Here is a 12711-nt window from a genome sequence, read left to right as displayed (position 1 = left end):
CAACAATTCCATTCACACTGCAGTCTATGGGTTATCTCTGCATCTAATTCTCAATCTAGGACTACTGCTGATCTGAGATATTTAAACTTTTCCACAACTCTTTTTATTTTAATAGCTCTCTCTGCAGGCTAACATCTGAATCCTGGTCATCATTAAACCTCACATATACAATCTTCTTCCTAGTTATCTTCAACCCTATATCTTCCAAAGCCCTTCTCCATTTTTCCAACTTACTCTTTTCTGGTACTACACAACACAATGTCATCAGCACAAAGCCTACACAAATCCCATGACTCAACACTCCAATCAATAACCAGACCAGAGTTAAGAAAGGACTTTATGAAGATCCCTGGTGCAGACCTACTCTAACTGGGGTTTTGTCTGTTACTCCAACACTGATGTTAACCCTTTGTCTTCACTCCCTCGTCTAGCATATTCAGCATGAGCCCTTCAATTAATTCCTAAAGCACAAAAACTAGACAGTCATTATCTTCTCTCAGTTTATAATCTCATCTCTGTTTTCAGGCCCATCATCTTCTGGAGATATCTGTTCCCACAGCACTCTATGGGCAATGTATGGAATACAACAAGTTGCACCAGAAGAGTCTCAGGTGATCTGAACTAAAAGGTGCAACTTTAAAGTTTAACTCTTGCTCCACTTTATTTGACCCAAACACCAAGGCACCAACTGTGCGCCATGAACGTTTTATTTGAAAGAAGGAATTTCACTGAACACAACGAATAAAATACCTGTGCTTTAGTATACCTGACTGTGTCAAGAATATTTGTTAACAACAACTCAGGGGGCTTTCTGTAATTTACAAGGATAGAGACAACATACAAGGAAACAACGAAACAATGGCAAATATGGCTTATGCCTGCAGAGACCTGCAACTTCACTCAGAATTTGAGTAGTTTTGGTGTTTACTTAGCAACAAACCTGAATGAGCATTATTAATAAAACAATGTGTGAAAAGTTAACATTATTTAAGGTGGTATTTTGGTATGTAACTGTATACTTAAATTATACCATTTATGGAATAATAAGGAAAATCTGACTGATTCAAACAAACTGGAGTAGTGGGTAAAAGCTGCATTTTATAATCATGGTGGTGGGTTAGAATCCATACTTTGCTCTTTTTGTACATTTCAGGTAAGGACAATTTTATTCAAATTTTTAATTTATGAGTTGGTTACGTGACTAAAGGGTGTAACTGGTATTTGAAATAAACAAAGCGCAAAGCTGCTCCTACATTTCTTGCGCTTGAATGGCTATGATCTGATACACATTTACAGTAATATGTAAGTAAAATAAGGCCAATGGAATCTGTGTCTCTGAGTGTTTTGTTCTTTTCAATGATCTTCTTTGTTTCAAGAATTCCTGTGGGAGAGGGGTGGGTGTTTAAAATATGCCTTGCTAAATTCTGCCAGAAATGACATAAACATTACAATGCAAAAACACTTAAAGGATAAATTCTGTATTTTTGAAGTCAAAAATACCCAACTGACTCTTTACTTGTGGGGACCCGAGTGGCTGAACCAGGCTAAGGGGTCGCCCTTGTAACACCTTGCTGCGGCAGAAAGAGGGTGTTTTCCGAAGGGTGGGACTGGACCACGTGTCTGCCTGGGGTGTTGCAAACTGGGATCCCGAGTTGTTTCGTCGTGTAGTGGGTGTGACAACGTGCTGTACCAGTGCATGCTCCCCAACTTGACTTGACTCTTTAATTCAAACCAGGATCACTTTTATAGTTAACAGAGTCTATCCTGTCAGCCTTGGGGGTTGGCAGGAATAAACACTGTGGACAATCTGCAGCTCACAAGTCACCTCACACTCGTGCACAAACGCAAACCCATACAGTGATAACTTAGACTCTCAATTACACTAACACTGATATCACTAGGAGGAATAAGCAGATATAGTGAGCAGAGAAACACCCATGTAGGCATTGGGAGAATGTGCAAATTCCATGCACGCTGGATTCAAACATAGCACACTGGATCTGTAAGGCAGCTGCACTAGCCACTGTGTCTGACTTATTTATTTATTTATTTTTAAACAAACCGTCTCATGCAGTACCTATACATCCATCCATTATCCAACCCGCCAAAACCATAACTACAGGGTCATGGGGATCCGCTGGAGCCAATCCCAGCCAACACAGGACGCAAGGCAGAAAACAAACCCCAGGCAGGGTGCCAGCCCACCGCAATACGTATACATGCACTTTAATAATCCAGTTAAACACAGAAACCTGGTGTCAAAAATGCCATGTAAACCCTTAATCAGGTTAGGAAAAAATGAGATATTGGAAGATGAGAAACTGTGTTAACACACGTACATTACTCTGTTACTTGGCCATGTAAACCCTTAACTGGGTTGAAGTTATGAATTTTGTAGTCTGCTCATGTCTGCTGCACTCTTTTAGCCGGCACATGTCTTTGCTTTCAGCAGCCATGGGTAGAAAACAGCAAAAGCCTTCACAAAGGTAAATTTCCTAAGGCGAATGCTCAGGCGATCACATTATTATATCTCCTGGTTGAAATAATGTCTCAATATTTCAGATATCGCTAAATGTATTTTGGTGAGCTGAAAGTACAGGTCTAAGCTCAGGAGCGTAGCCTAGGGTAGGGGTCCCCAACTCCGGTCATGGAGGGCCCCAGTGGCTGCAGGTTTTCATTCTTACCCTTTTCTTAATTTGTGACCTGTTTTTGCTGTTAATTAACTTCTTGTGAATTAATTTTATTTGACTTGCTCTTGAAGACTCAGACCCCTTAATTGTTTCTTTTCCTTAATTAGCAGCCAAACAATAATGAGATACAAAATGAGCCACAATAGGAGCAGCAAACGGTGTCCATCATACAATATTTGAAAATAAAGAAAGGTGAAGGTCTCAGGAGTGTTGATCTGCTCAGATCCCCAGTACTCTTAAAAAAGAGAAAATCAATGAGAGCAGCAACAAGCCATGGAATTAAAGAACTGCTGTAATTAACAACAACACTCGGTGCCTAATTAAGCAACTGGTTGGAGTTTCAGGCCCTGACTTAGTTGATCTTCTGTTGGCTCACTCACTTCATGTTTCATTTCTGTTTGGCTGCCATTTAAGGAAAGAAATGAAGCAATTCAGAGGAATGATAAAGAAATTCAGGGGAACAAATCTTAAAAAACAAGTCAATTAAAATGAATTCAAAAGCAGTTAATTAGCAGCAAGACAGTTCACTTATTAAGAAATGGATTAGAATGAAAACCTGCAGCCACTGGGGCCCTCTATGACTGGAGTTGGGGACCCCTGGTCTTGGGAAACACTTGGCAGTTTTTTGATATCCAGCGGCCACTGATCTTTTTTTAGCACATTTTTATGACAATGGAGTTTTTTTCAAACGAGAACTCCACAAGTGAACTCCCGCATGTAAATTGGGGGGTTTTAAGAAGCAGGTTTCTGACTTAAACAGATTACTCACCTTATTCCAGTTTTGTGTGTCTGCATATAAACACACTCATGGTCATTTCCATTACTGCTATAGGAAAAATGCCATGATAACAAAAAAATAAAATAAATCCTCGCCATGCTACAACATCCCAGAACTGTTAAGTCATTTACACAAAAAAAAGAAAGATGCACATGTGAACAGCAGGCATATTTACTGTTTAATAAAAATTACAACCTCAAATTCATTAGGCAGAAGGCAATGAATAACATACCTGGGCCAGAGCTGCAATCTGTGGCTGTGCTTGTACTATTTGCTGGTTTTCGGTTTCAGAGACAGCTGCTTCACTGCCCTGCTGAGTCTCTGCACCCGATTCCATTGTCATTTAGTTGCCCAAAAACTGAAAATATACAAAAAAAATACAAAATATTTTTTTTTCTCACTAGTGAAAAGAGAGATTTAATATAGCAACTGGAATACCAAAATAATGGAAATGTTTGCTGTGTACCAACTGAAATGGTGGAGTAATAATTTATGCTGATGAAAGAAATCAAAATTATAGGTGATGTCATTTCAGACTGGTTTGGCAGACAGTGTACAGAAGAAGGCTGCCCTTTTTCCCCTACGTATACTGTGTGTATATATTTGAAATTTACGTATAAGGGCTGTCACAAGGGGTGGCATGGTGGCGCAGTGGGTAGCGCTGCTGCCTCTCAGTTTGCTTCCCGGGTCCTCCCTGCGTGGAGTTTGCATGTTCTCCCCGTGTCTGCGTGGGTTTCCTCCCACAGTCCAAAGACATGCAGGTTAGGTGGATTGGCGATTCTAAATTGGCCCTCGTGTGTGTTTGGTGTGTGGGTGTGTTTGTGTGTGTCCTGTGGTGGGTTGGCACCCTGCCCAGGATTGGTTCCTGCCTTGTGCCCTGTGTTGGCTGGGATTGGCTCCAGCAGACCCCCGTGACCCTGTGTTCGGATGCAGCGGGTTGGAAAATGGATGAATGGATGGATGGCTGTCACAAGTAATCAAGGTAAAAAAAATAATACTCAAAATTTGCCTCCTTGAGTAAGAATGAAAGGCGGGGAGTCTCAACAAGAAGTGATTTCATATTGAAACTGAAAGGAAAATGCAGTTGTCTGCCACCCTGTTAAAGTGCACTGGCTTGCCACTCCAACATAACGGCTATGAGGCAGCATCTAAAAAAGACCAATCACTCCACTGAGTTCAAAACAACTGTCTGATGAATAAATAGACGGGTACAAAACACATACAAAAAAACTAAAATGAGCCATACTGTACAATGGCCTCGCCAGTCTGATTATGATGTGTGCCAAGTAAGCTGGTGCTACAGCGGCCTGGCAGCAACATATCCTTTTCACCCCACTCCGTCATTCTTTTTATTGTCCTTTTGAAGCCCATTTTTTAAAATGTCTGAAGACTTAAAGTATATCTTATATTCGCATTTGCATGCCACATGTGACACCAGTAGTAATGCCAATGGCTTTAAACCAAAACCAAAATAATTCTGTTCTGCAGTGATAGTGTGGAATTCTCTATTGTCTTTAATTGCACTTTAAGTCACTAAAAGATGAAGGGTTCACTGTTAATGTGACACATTTTAATTTGAACAGCTAAAGGAGCTAAATATTCCATCCCTACAGTACATACATTTGAAGCCCATATTTTCTTTTATCAATAAAGCCAATCTTGAATAAAAAAAAACACCCTGTCTAGAATGATTTAGTTGCCAAGAACACTTTTATCTTGTAATTTAGTTCACACAAGAAGGGGCTGATGAAAATAAGACACATTTTGTAAAGTGCACAGTATTTTCACCTGAAGAGCTTAAAATACAACATTTTCATTTTTTCAATAAGTTGATCCCATTTTTATTTTAAGACTTCCTAGCCTAATTTTTCCAATAAAGACTTTTAGATACCTTGAAATAATATGTCTAGTTTGTTATTGTTCAGTTAACCCACATTTAATGTATAGATTTTTTTGAACACTGGAATTCTGGATTAACCATCAAACTAATCATATAATTACTATATTACAAATATAAATGATAAAACATCATATATCTTTATATTGTGCCTGCCTTACACTCAATGATTGCTGGGATAGGATCCAGGTTCCCTGCAACCCTGCACTGGACAAGCAGGTTAAGAAAATGGATCAATTAGCAGTTGTGAAAGATAGGGGCGCTCTCGCTCCCTTGAACCCTCAGACACCACGTCAGACTCCAGGTAAAAGTCCAATAATGACTTTATTATTAATAATAAATGTGCACAAAGCACCCTCCACTCCACCATACTCCAATAAACAATACACAATAATCAATCCTCCACTCTCCCAGACGCGTTGCCACCCTTCCACCCAGCTCAGCTCAACGTCTGGGATCTCCCACAATCCTTTTATAATCCTTGACCCGGAAGTGCTTCTGAACCCTCAGTCCATGTGACTTCCTAGCACTTCCGGGTCAGATCAAAACTCTTTTTTTTCATCCCGGAAGCACGTCATTTCTTCTGTCCATGTGACTTGGACATACTTCCGGGGTGTAGGGAAAATATTCCTTACTCCTTCCTGCAGTGTCCTCTGGCGGCCCCCATTGTATCCAGCAGTGCTGTGAATTAAAAGTCCACTGTCCATAATTCCCTGCCGGCATTCGGGGCACTTCCACACTACAGGCAGGGCTCCACCTGGCGGCCTGGGGGTATTGGCTGGGATGAATGGCCGGCCATATCCCACACAGTTTAGCAGAAATGTTAGAAGGGGCCTAGCAGACATCTTTTAGAATACACATTTTTGCTAAATTTTAAACAGTTCCACATAAAGAAAATTGGACTTTTCTTTGTAATTTTAGGTAATATACAGTGTTGTTTTTCCATTGAGTAATTGAGGGTGCATCTTAGGATTCTTCCAGCTGAGCAAGATTAGGTTGATGAGCAAACAATGTAATGTAGGAAATCATAATGCAGTTTTCACTAAGTAGTCCGGTCTTGTCGGAAATCCAACACTGCTGTAAGAGGATTGTGGGATGATCATAAATCCAGTGTTACCTCACAAAGAAGCAAATACGCTTTGCCCAAAAAGCTTGTAATTTAGGACATTCCTAGAACATTTGTCCTAGTGAGGCCATAACTACATGGCATCCTTAACAATTCTCACATGCAATGGAAAAACCTAGTAACTGCCATTTTTTTTCAAAATTTTGTTTTTACTTTTTGGATTTCTTTCCTGACATTATAAGGCAGTGGTGATGGCCAAATATGTCTTTATTCTGGTCATAGCACGATGGAAGAAGCTCACATGTACACAGTATTTTATTTACTACTAAACAAAAACCTAGCAACTCCACTGACCAATGAGGAAAGACCGCCTACCAATGAAAACACCGGATTACGATCACATGATTTAAATGCTGCAACTGTGTGATTTAAATGGCAGGTGTTGTTGATTCCTGGAAAAAAAAAACAATATTGAGTATGTGAAGCTCAGGAAAAATGAAATCTAGAGATTGTTTATTATTGGGGCGACATCATTTTCTCAATTTGCACAGAACTTGAAAGATGTGACATACTAGATTGTTCCATAGTTGGTGAGAATTGGGGTCCCAACCCTCTCATATTTCAGATCATTTGTAATCTAAAGTGGCTTGTCTATTGTACAGTTTTCTCTGATCCCTTTCCCATTAGAAAGGGGAGATGTGCTCTTCCAGCAAGATGTCTGCCCACACTCTGCTCTCTAGAGGCTGCTCGCCAACTCACTGGAGCTCTCCTTGATTGAGTATTTACAAGACTGTAATGGACGGCATGTCTCTCATGACCAGCCACTGGTGGTGAGCCTCAACCTGCTGAGCCTCCTGGTCAAAAAGGCATGGACTGATATTCCCATAGGAAGAAATTCATTATCTACATGATCTTGTGTATGCCAGAGTGTAGGCTTGTATTGCTGCCCAGATAGGTTACACCAAATATTGACGTAAAGTAACATATGATCTACTGAATAAATTGGGTCATATCAACTTGTGTATATGATCATGTCTTTACACACTCATTCTGACTATGATGTTCTCACACACACAATCTCCTACCTGAACATCAGCACAGTGCTGTGACATCTACATGGTGTTTTTTTTTTCCCCACTTTGCACTAGTGTGTGTGTATGTGTGTACTTACGTATACACATTTACGCAGTTATATATAAGGAGTATGGTTGCACGGTGTACCTTAATTGGTAAAGCACCAAAAAACCCAAACCTTAAAAGAGTATCATACCAGCATTTCAGGATGTATGAGACACGGGGAGAACATGCAAGATCCATGCAGAGAGGACCCAGGAGTGGAACTGTGAGGCAGCAGCGCTACTGCTGCGCCACCATGTATTCCGCATATAGAATAAAATACACATTTGTATTTCTGTATGTTCTTGTTTATCATGGTGCCAGTGAGAGAGGCAAACAGTGGCATGCTGTTCAGGCATTCAAGTTAGAATATCACTAGACTCTGTACTTGTCTACTGTGACTAATTAAGACTTCTCATTTCCCTTTTAAATATGATTTTCCAAAAAATAAAAAAAAATTTTGACTTAACAGAATTACATAGAAATACACACACAAGTAATTTGACAAACGAGACGAGACCATTCAGTCCATCAATCCAGTTTGTTTAGCTCATAGCTAAGCTGTCCCCAAACCTCATTCAGATTTTTCTTAAATGTTGTCAAGCTTTGTGCCTCAACTACATGTCTCGGTAGTCTGTGCCACAACTCTCTACATAAGGGTCAACAAAGAGAATCTGGGAATTGGTAGGAGAAGAAAAGAAGAGAATACCTTTGTGATTTGAATTTATGGGAAGAAAAGAAAATCAGGCAAGTTTACTAAATTTGATTTAAAAGCTCATTTGCCCACCTCACACACAGCCATGATGGAATGGAATTTGTTGTTATTGGTGAAGACACAGGTTGTTGGAAATAAAGTAGCTGAAGTTCATGAAAACGCTGTATAGAGCAGCAAATTATTATCAGCTTATAATTCATGGCATAAATCTTGGTGAATAAGCACAAAATGTATGTTATCCCTTAACACTTTAGAAAACAAACAACTAAAATGATGGTGCTGTCTTGCTGGGCACTTTATGGAAAAGTTCACTATTGCATTTAGTTAAAACAGAAATGACTGTTGCAATGCATTACTCACTAGTAGACACAGGGGGTCTTGCTCCAAAATGCAACGGCACTAGAACAAGGAAATATGACCATGTCACTCCTGTTCTTAAGTATCTGCAGTTGTTTACAGTTCCACTAATTTGAGGGAAAACTGCAAATCCCCCTTTTTAACACAAAGCTTTACATGGCTTCAGCTCCAATATTTAAAAGAACTTTACTGAGCTGGTAACATTAATTCACGAGAGGCCCACCAAATCAACAAGCTAATTAAAAGGGCAGACTTAGTTACAGGATGTACCCTGGACCACCTGGAGGGTGTGGCAAAATAAAACGAAGTGTCATTAAGAACAATGCTGCACATCCCGTCTGTGACACACTAACACTGAAGACTTTCAGTCACTGAATCGTTCAGTAGAAGTGTGTCAAGAAAAGCAATGGGGGCTCCTTTATACCAACAGTACTACGCCAGAATAGCGCCTCACTGGGACTGTAAATGACAAATCAGAAGTTTTCTTTCTTTTTAATTTCCTTCCATTTTAATCATTCTAGTATGTGTTCAGACCATAGTGTGCATGTGTATATATATTTATCTATCTATTCATGTATTTATTTATTAAAGAGCTTTGGTAAAAAGCCAAATTTCCTCAGAGACAAATAAAATTCCAGCTATCTAACTAATAAATGTTTACTCTGCATGCAGTTCATTACAATGAAAACACACTCACTCAAAAATAAATATTATTTATTGTTTTCTAAAATTTCCAAGGATAATTTAAAATTCTACAAGAGGCAGCCTTTAATTTCAGCACACCACAAATTATAAAATGATTTGGCTGCTGGGCCGAATACTCAGATTGGAGAGGAGGATGCATCTATCTGTCTTCTCCACAAGGCTGAACAAAGCTGGCCACACTGTGAGGATTCTGTTTTTTGATTTCTTTAGTGTCTTCAATACCATTCAGTCATCTCTTTTTCTTCTTCGTTTGGCTGCTCCCTTTATGGGTTGCCACAGCGGATCATCTTCTTCCATATCTTTCTGTCCTCCGCATCTTGCTCTGTTACACCCATCACCTGCATGTCCTCTCTTACCACATCCATAAACCTTCTCTTAGGCCTTCCTCTTTTCCTCTTCCCTGGCAGCTCTATCTTTAGCACCCTTCTCCCAATATACCCCTCATCTCTCCTCTGCACATGTCCAAACCAATGCAATCTCGCCTCTCTGACTTTGTCTCCCAACCATCCAACTTGAGCTGACCCTCTAATGTCCTCATTTCTAATCCTATCCATCCTCATCAAACCCAATGCAAATATTAGCATCTTTAACTCTGCCACCTCCAGCTCTGTCTCCTGCTTTCTGGTCAGTGCCACCGTCTCCAGCCCATATAACATAGCTGGTTTCACTACCGTCCTGTAGACCTTCCTTTTCACTCTTGCTGATACCCGTCTGTCACAGATTACTCCTGACACTCTTCTCCACCCATTCCACCATGCTGTAATCCCACCTCCGTCACTCCTACCGCAGACATCACCACTGTCACACTTCCCTCGTACATATCCTGTACAACTCTTACGTACTTCTCTGCCACTCCCGATTTCCTCATACAATACCACAGCTCCTCTCAGTCACCCTGTCATATGCTTTCTCCAGGTCCATAAAGACGCAATGCAACTCCTTCTGGCCTTCTCTAAACTTCTCCATCAACATCCTCAGAGGAAACATTGTGTATGAAACCACACTGCTGCTCACCTCCTTTCTTAACCTAGCTTCCACTACTCTTTCCCATAACTTCATGCTGTGGCTCATCAATTTTATCCCCCTGTAGTTACTGCAGTCCTGCACATCCCCCTTATTCTTAAATATCAGCACCAGTACACTTCGTCTCCACTCCTCAGGCATCCTCTCACTTTCCAAGATTCCATTAAATAATCTGGTTAAAAACTCCACTGCCATCTCTCCTAAACACCTCCATGCTTCCATAGGTATGTCATCTGGACCAACGGTCTTTCCATTTTTCATCCTCTTCATAGCTGTCCTTACTTCCCTCTCTGCTAATCCGTTGCACTTCCTGATTCACTTTCTCCACATCATCCAACCTCTTCTCTCTCTCATTCTCTTCATTCATCAGCCTCTCAAAGTTCTCTTTCCATCTGCTCAACACACTCTCCTCGCTTGTGAGTGCGTTTCCATCTTTATCCTTTGTCACCCTAACCTGCTGCACATCTTTCCTAGCTCGGCACCTCTCTGTAGCCCACCAGTCCTTTTCTCCCTCCTTAGTGTCCAATCTCTCATACAACTCATCATATGCCTTTTCCACCTCTATCTTCACCTTGCGCCTTATCTCCTTGTACTCTTGTCTACTTTCTGCATCTCTCTGATTATCCCATTTCTTCTTTGCTATCCTCTTCCTCTGTATACTCTCCTGTATTTCCTCATTCCACCACCAGGTTTCCTTTTCTTCCTTCCTCTGTCCAGATGTCACACCAAGCACCCTTCTTGCTGTCACCCTTACTGCATCTGCTGTAGTTGTCCAACTGTCTGGTAATTCTTTACTGCCACCCAGTGCCTGTCTCATCTCCTCCCTAAACTCAACCTTGCAGTCTTCCTTTTTCAACTTCCACCATTTGATCCTTGGCTCTGCCCTCACTCTCTTCCTCTTCTTGGTCTCCAACGTCATCCTACAGACCACCATCCTATGCTGCTTAACTACAGGTAAACTCAGAGATATGCATGATGAATTGTGCTTGTGATGTCCTAGATCAGGGGTTGCCAACTTCGGTCCTGGAGGACCACCGTGGCTGCAGGTTTTCATTCTAACCCTTTTTTTAATGAGTGCCCTGTTTGTGCTGCTAATCAACTTCTTGTGAATTCATTTTAATTGAATTGCTTTTTAAAGATTTGTTCCCCTGAATTTCTTCATAGTTCCCCTGAATTACTTCATTTCTTTCCTTAAATGGCACCCAAACAGAAATGAAATGTGAAGAGAGGGAGCCAACAGAAGATCAACTAAGTCAGGGCCTTAAAGTCCAACCAATTTCACTCCAACCAGTTGCTTAATGAGGTGCCAATTCTTGTCGTTAATTAAACCCGTTCTTTAATTCCATACTTGTTGCTGCTCTTGTGGTGCATTAGCAGACATTTCTGAAATTGTCGACTTTCTCTTTCTAAGAGCCCTGTTAAAATGTTTTGGGGACCTGCGCAGACCAACATTCCTGAAACCTTCATCGTTCTTTATTTTCAGATATTGTGTGTTGGACACCAGTTTATTGGCTTGTTTTGTACCTCATTTTATTGTTTGGCTGCTAACTAAGGAAAAACAAAACAATTAAGGAGTCTGAGTCTTCAAGAGCAAGTCAATTAAAATTAGTTCAAAAAAAGTTAATTAGCAGCAAAAGCAGGTCACTCATTAAGAAAAGGGTTAGAATGAAAACCTGCAGCCGCGGTGGTCCTCCAGGACTGGAGTGGGGGACCCCTGTCCTAGATAATGGACTATTTGTCGGGCAGACCGCACTTTGTGAAACTCAAAGACCGTGTGGGTAACGCTAAAGCACCACAAGGAACAGACCTGTCTCCTCTTCTGTACAACTCAGACTAAAAATATAACAATAGGCTGTGTCACTTGCAGAAATTCTCTGATGATTCTGTACTTTATGGGGTGTATTGATAAGGAGGGGTGAGACAGAGGAGATGAGTCAGGGGAAGAACTTTGTTGAAACGTCTGCCACTTAACATCAGCAAAACCAAGGAACCTGCTCATTGCCTTTCACTGCAACAAGAGTCTCTATGTCCGGATACTACTCAGGGAGTGGATCTAATGGTTGTGCACTCCTACAAGTACTTGGGGGTCCGCATCTAAGACAGTAAGGACTGGAAAGGAACACTTAGCAACTACAGAAGAAAGTGCAGAGCAGGCTCTTTTATCCTTAGAAGACTGTGCTCCTTTAATGTGGGCATGTCATTTTGTTTCATGATGTCTATGAAATGGACATTTTTCCACAACTCCAACAGCAAGAGAATAAGGAGGATAAAGGGAAAGCTGATGTTCACTTCCGGTAACTGAAACTCCCAAAATGCTGGTTTTAAAATTTTGTTTTTTCAGTACTTTCCCAGTACTGGTATATT

General features: G+C 40.8%; 1 protein-coding gene across 1 annotated transcript in view; it reads right to left on the bottom strand.

Moving 5' to 3' along the window:
* The window catches only part of creb1b (cAMP responsive element binding protein 1b), a 54687-nt gene that overhangs the window by 20967 nt on the left and 21009 nt on the right, over window positions 1–12711 (bottom strand). The window contains exon 2 of the mRNA XM_028808033.2: window positions 3701–3826. Within this exon, the coding sequence (XP_028663866.1) occupies window positions 3701–3811 (111 nt within the window). The 5' untranslated portion in view covers window positions 3812–3826. The remainder of the gene's footprint in view (window positions 1–3700; window positions 3827–12711) is intronic.

This window comes from Erpetoichthys calabaricus, chromosome 8 (assembly GCF_900747795.2).
Source record: "Erpetoichthys calabaricus chromosome 8, fErpCal1.3, whole genome shotgun sequence".
NCBI lineage: Eukaryota > Metazoa > Chordata > Cladistia > Polypteriformes > Polypteridae > Erpetoichthys > Erpetoichthys calabaricus.
The sequence above is the reverse complement of the archived record's forward strand: the minus strand, read 5'-3'. Positions and strand labels throughout refer to the sequence as shown.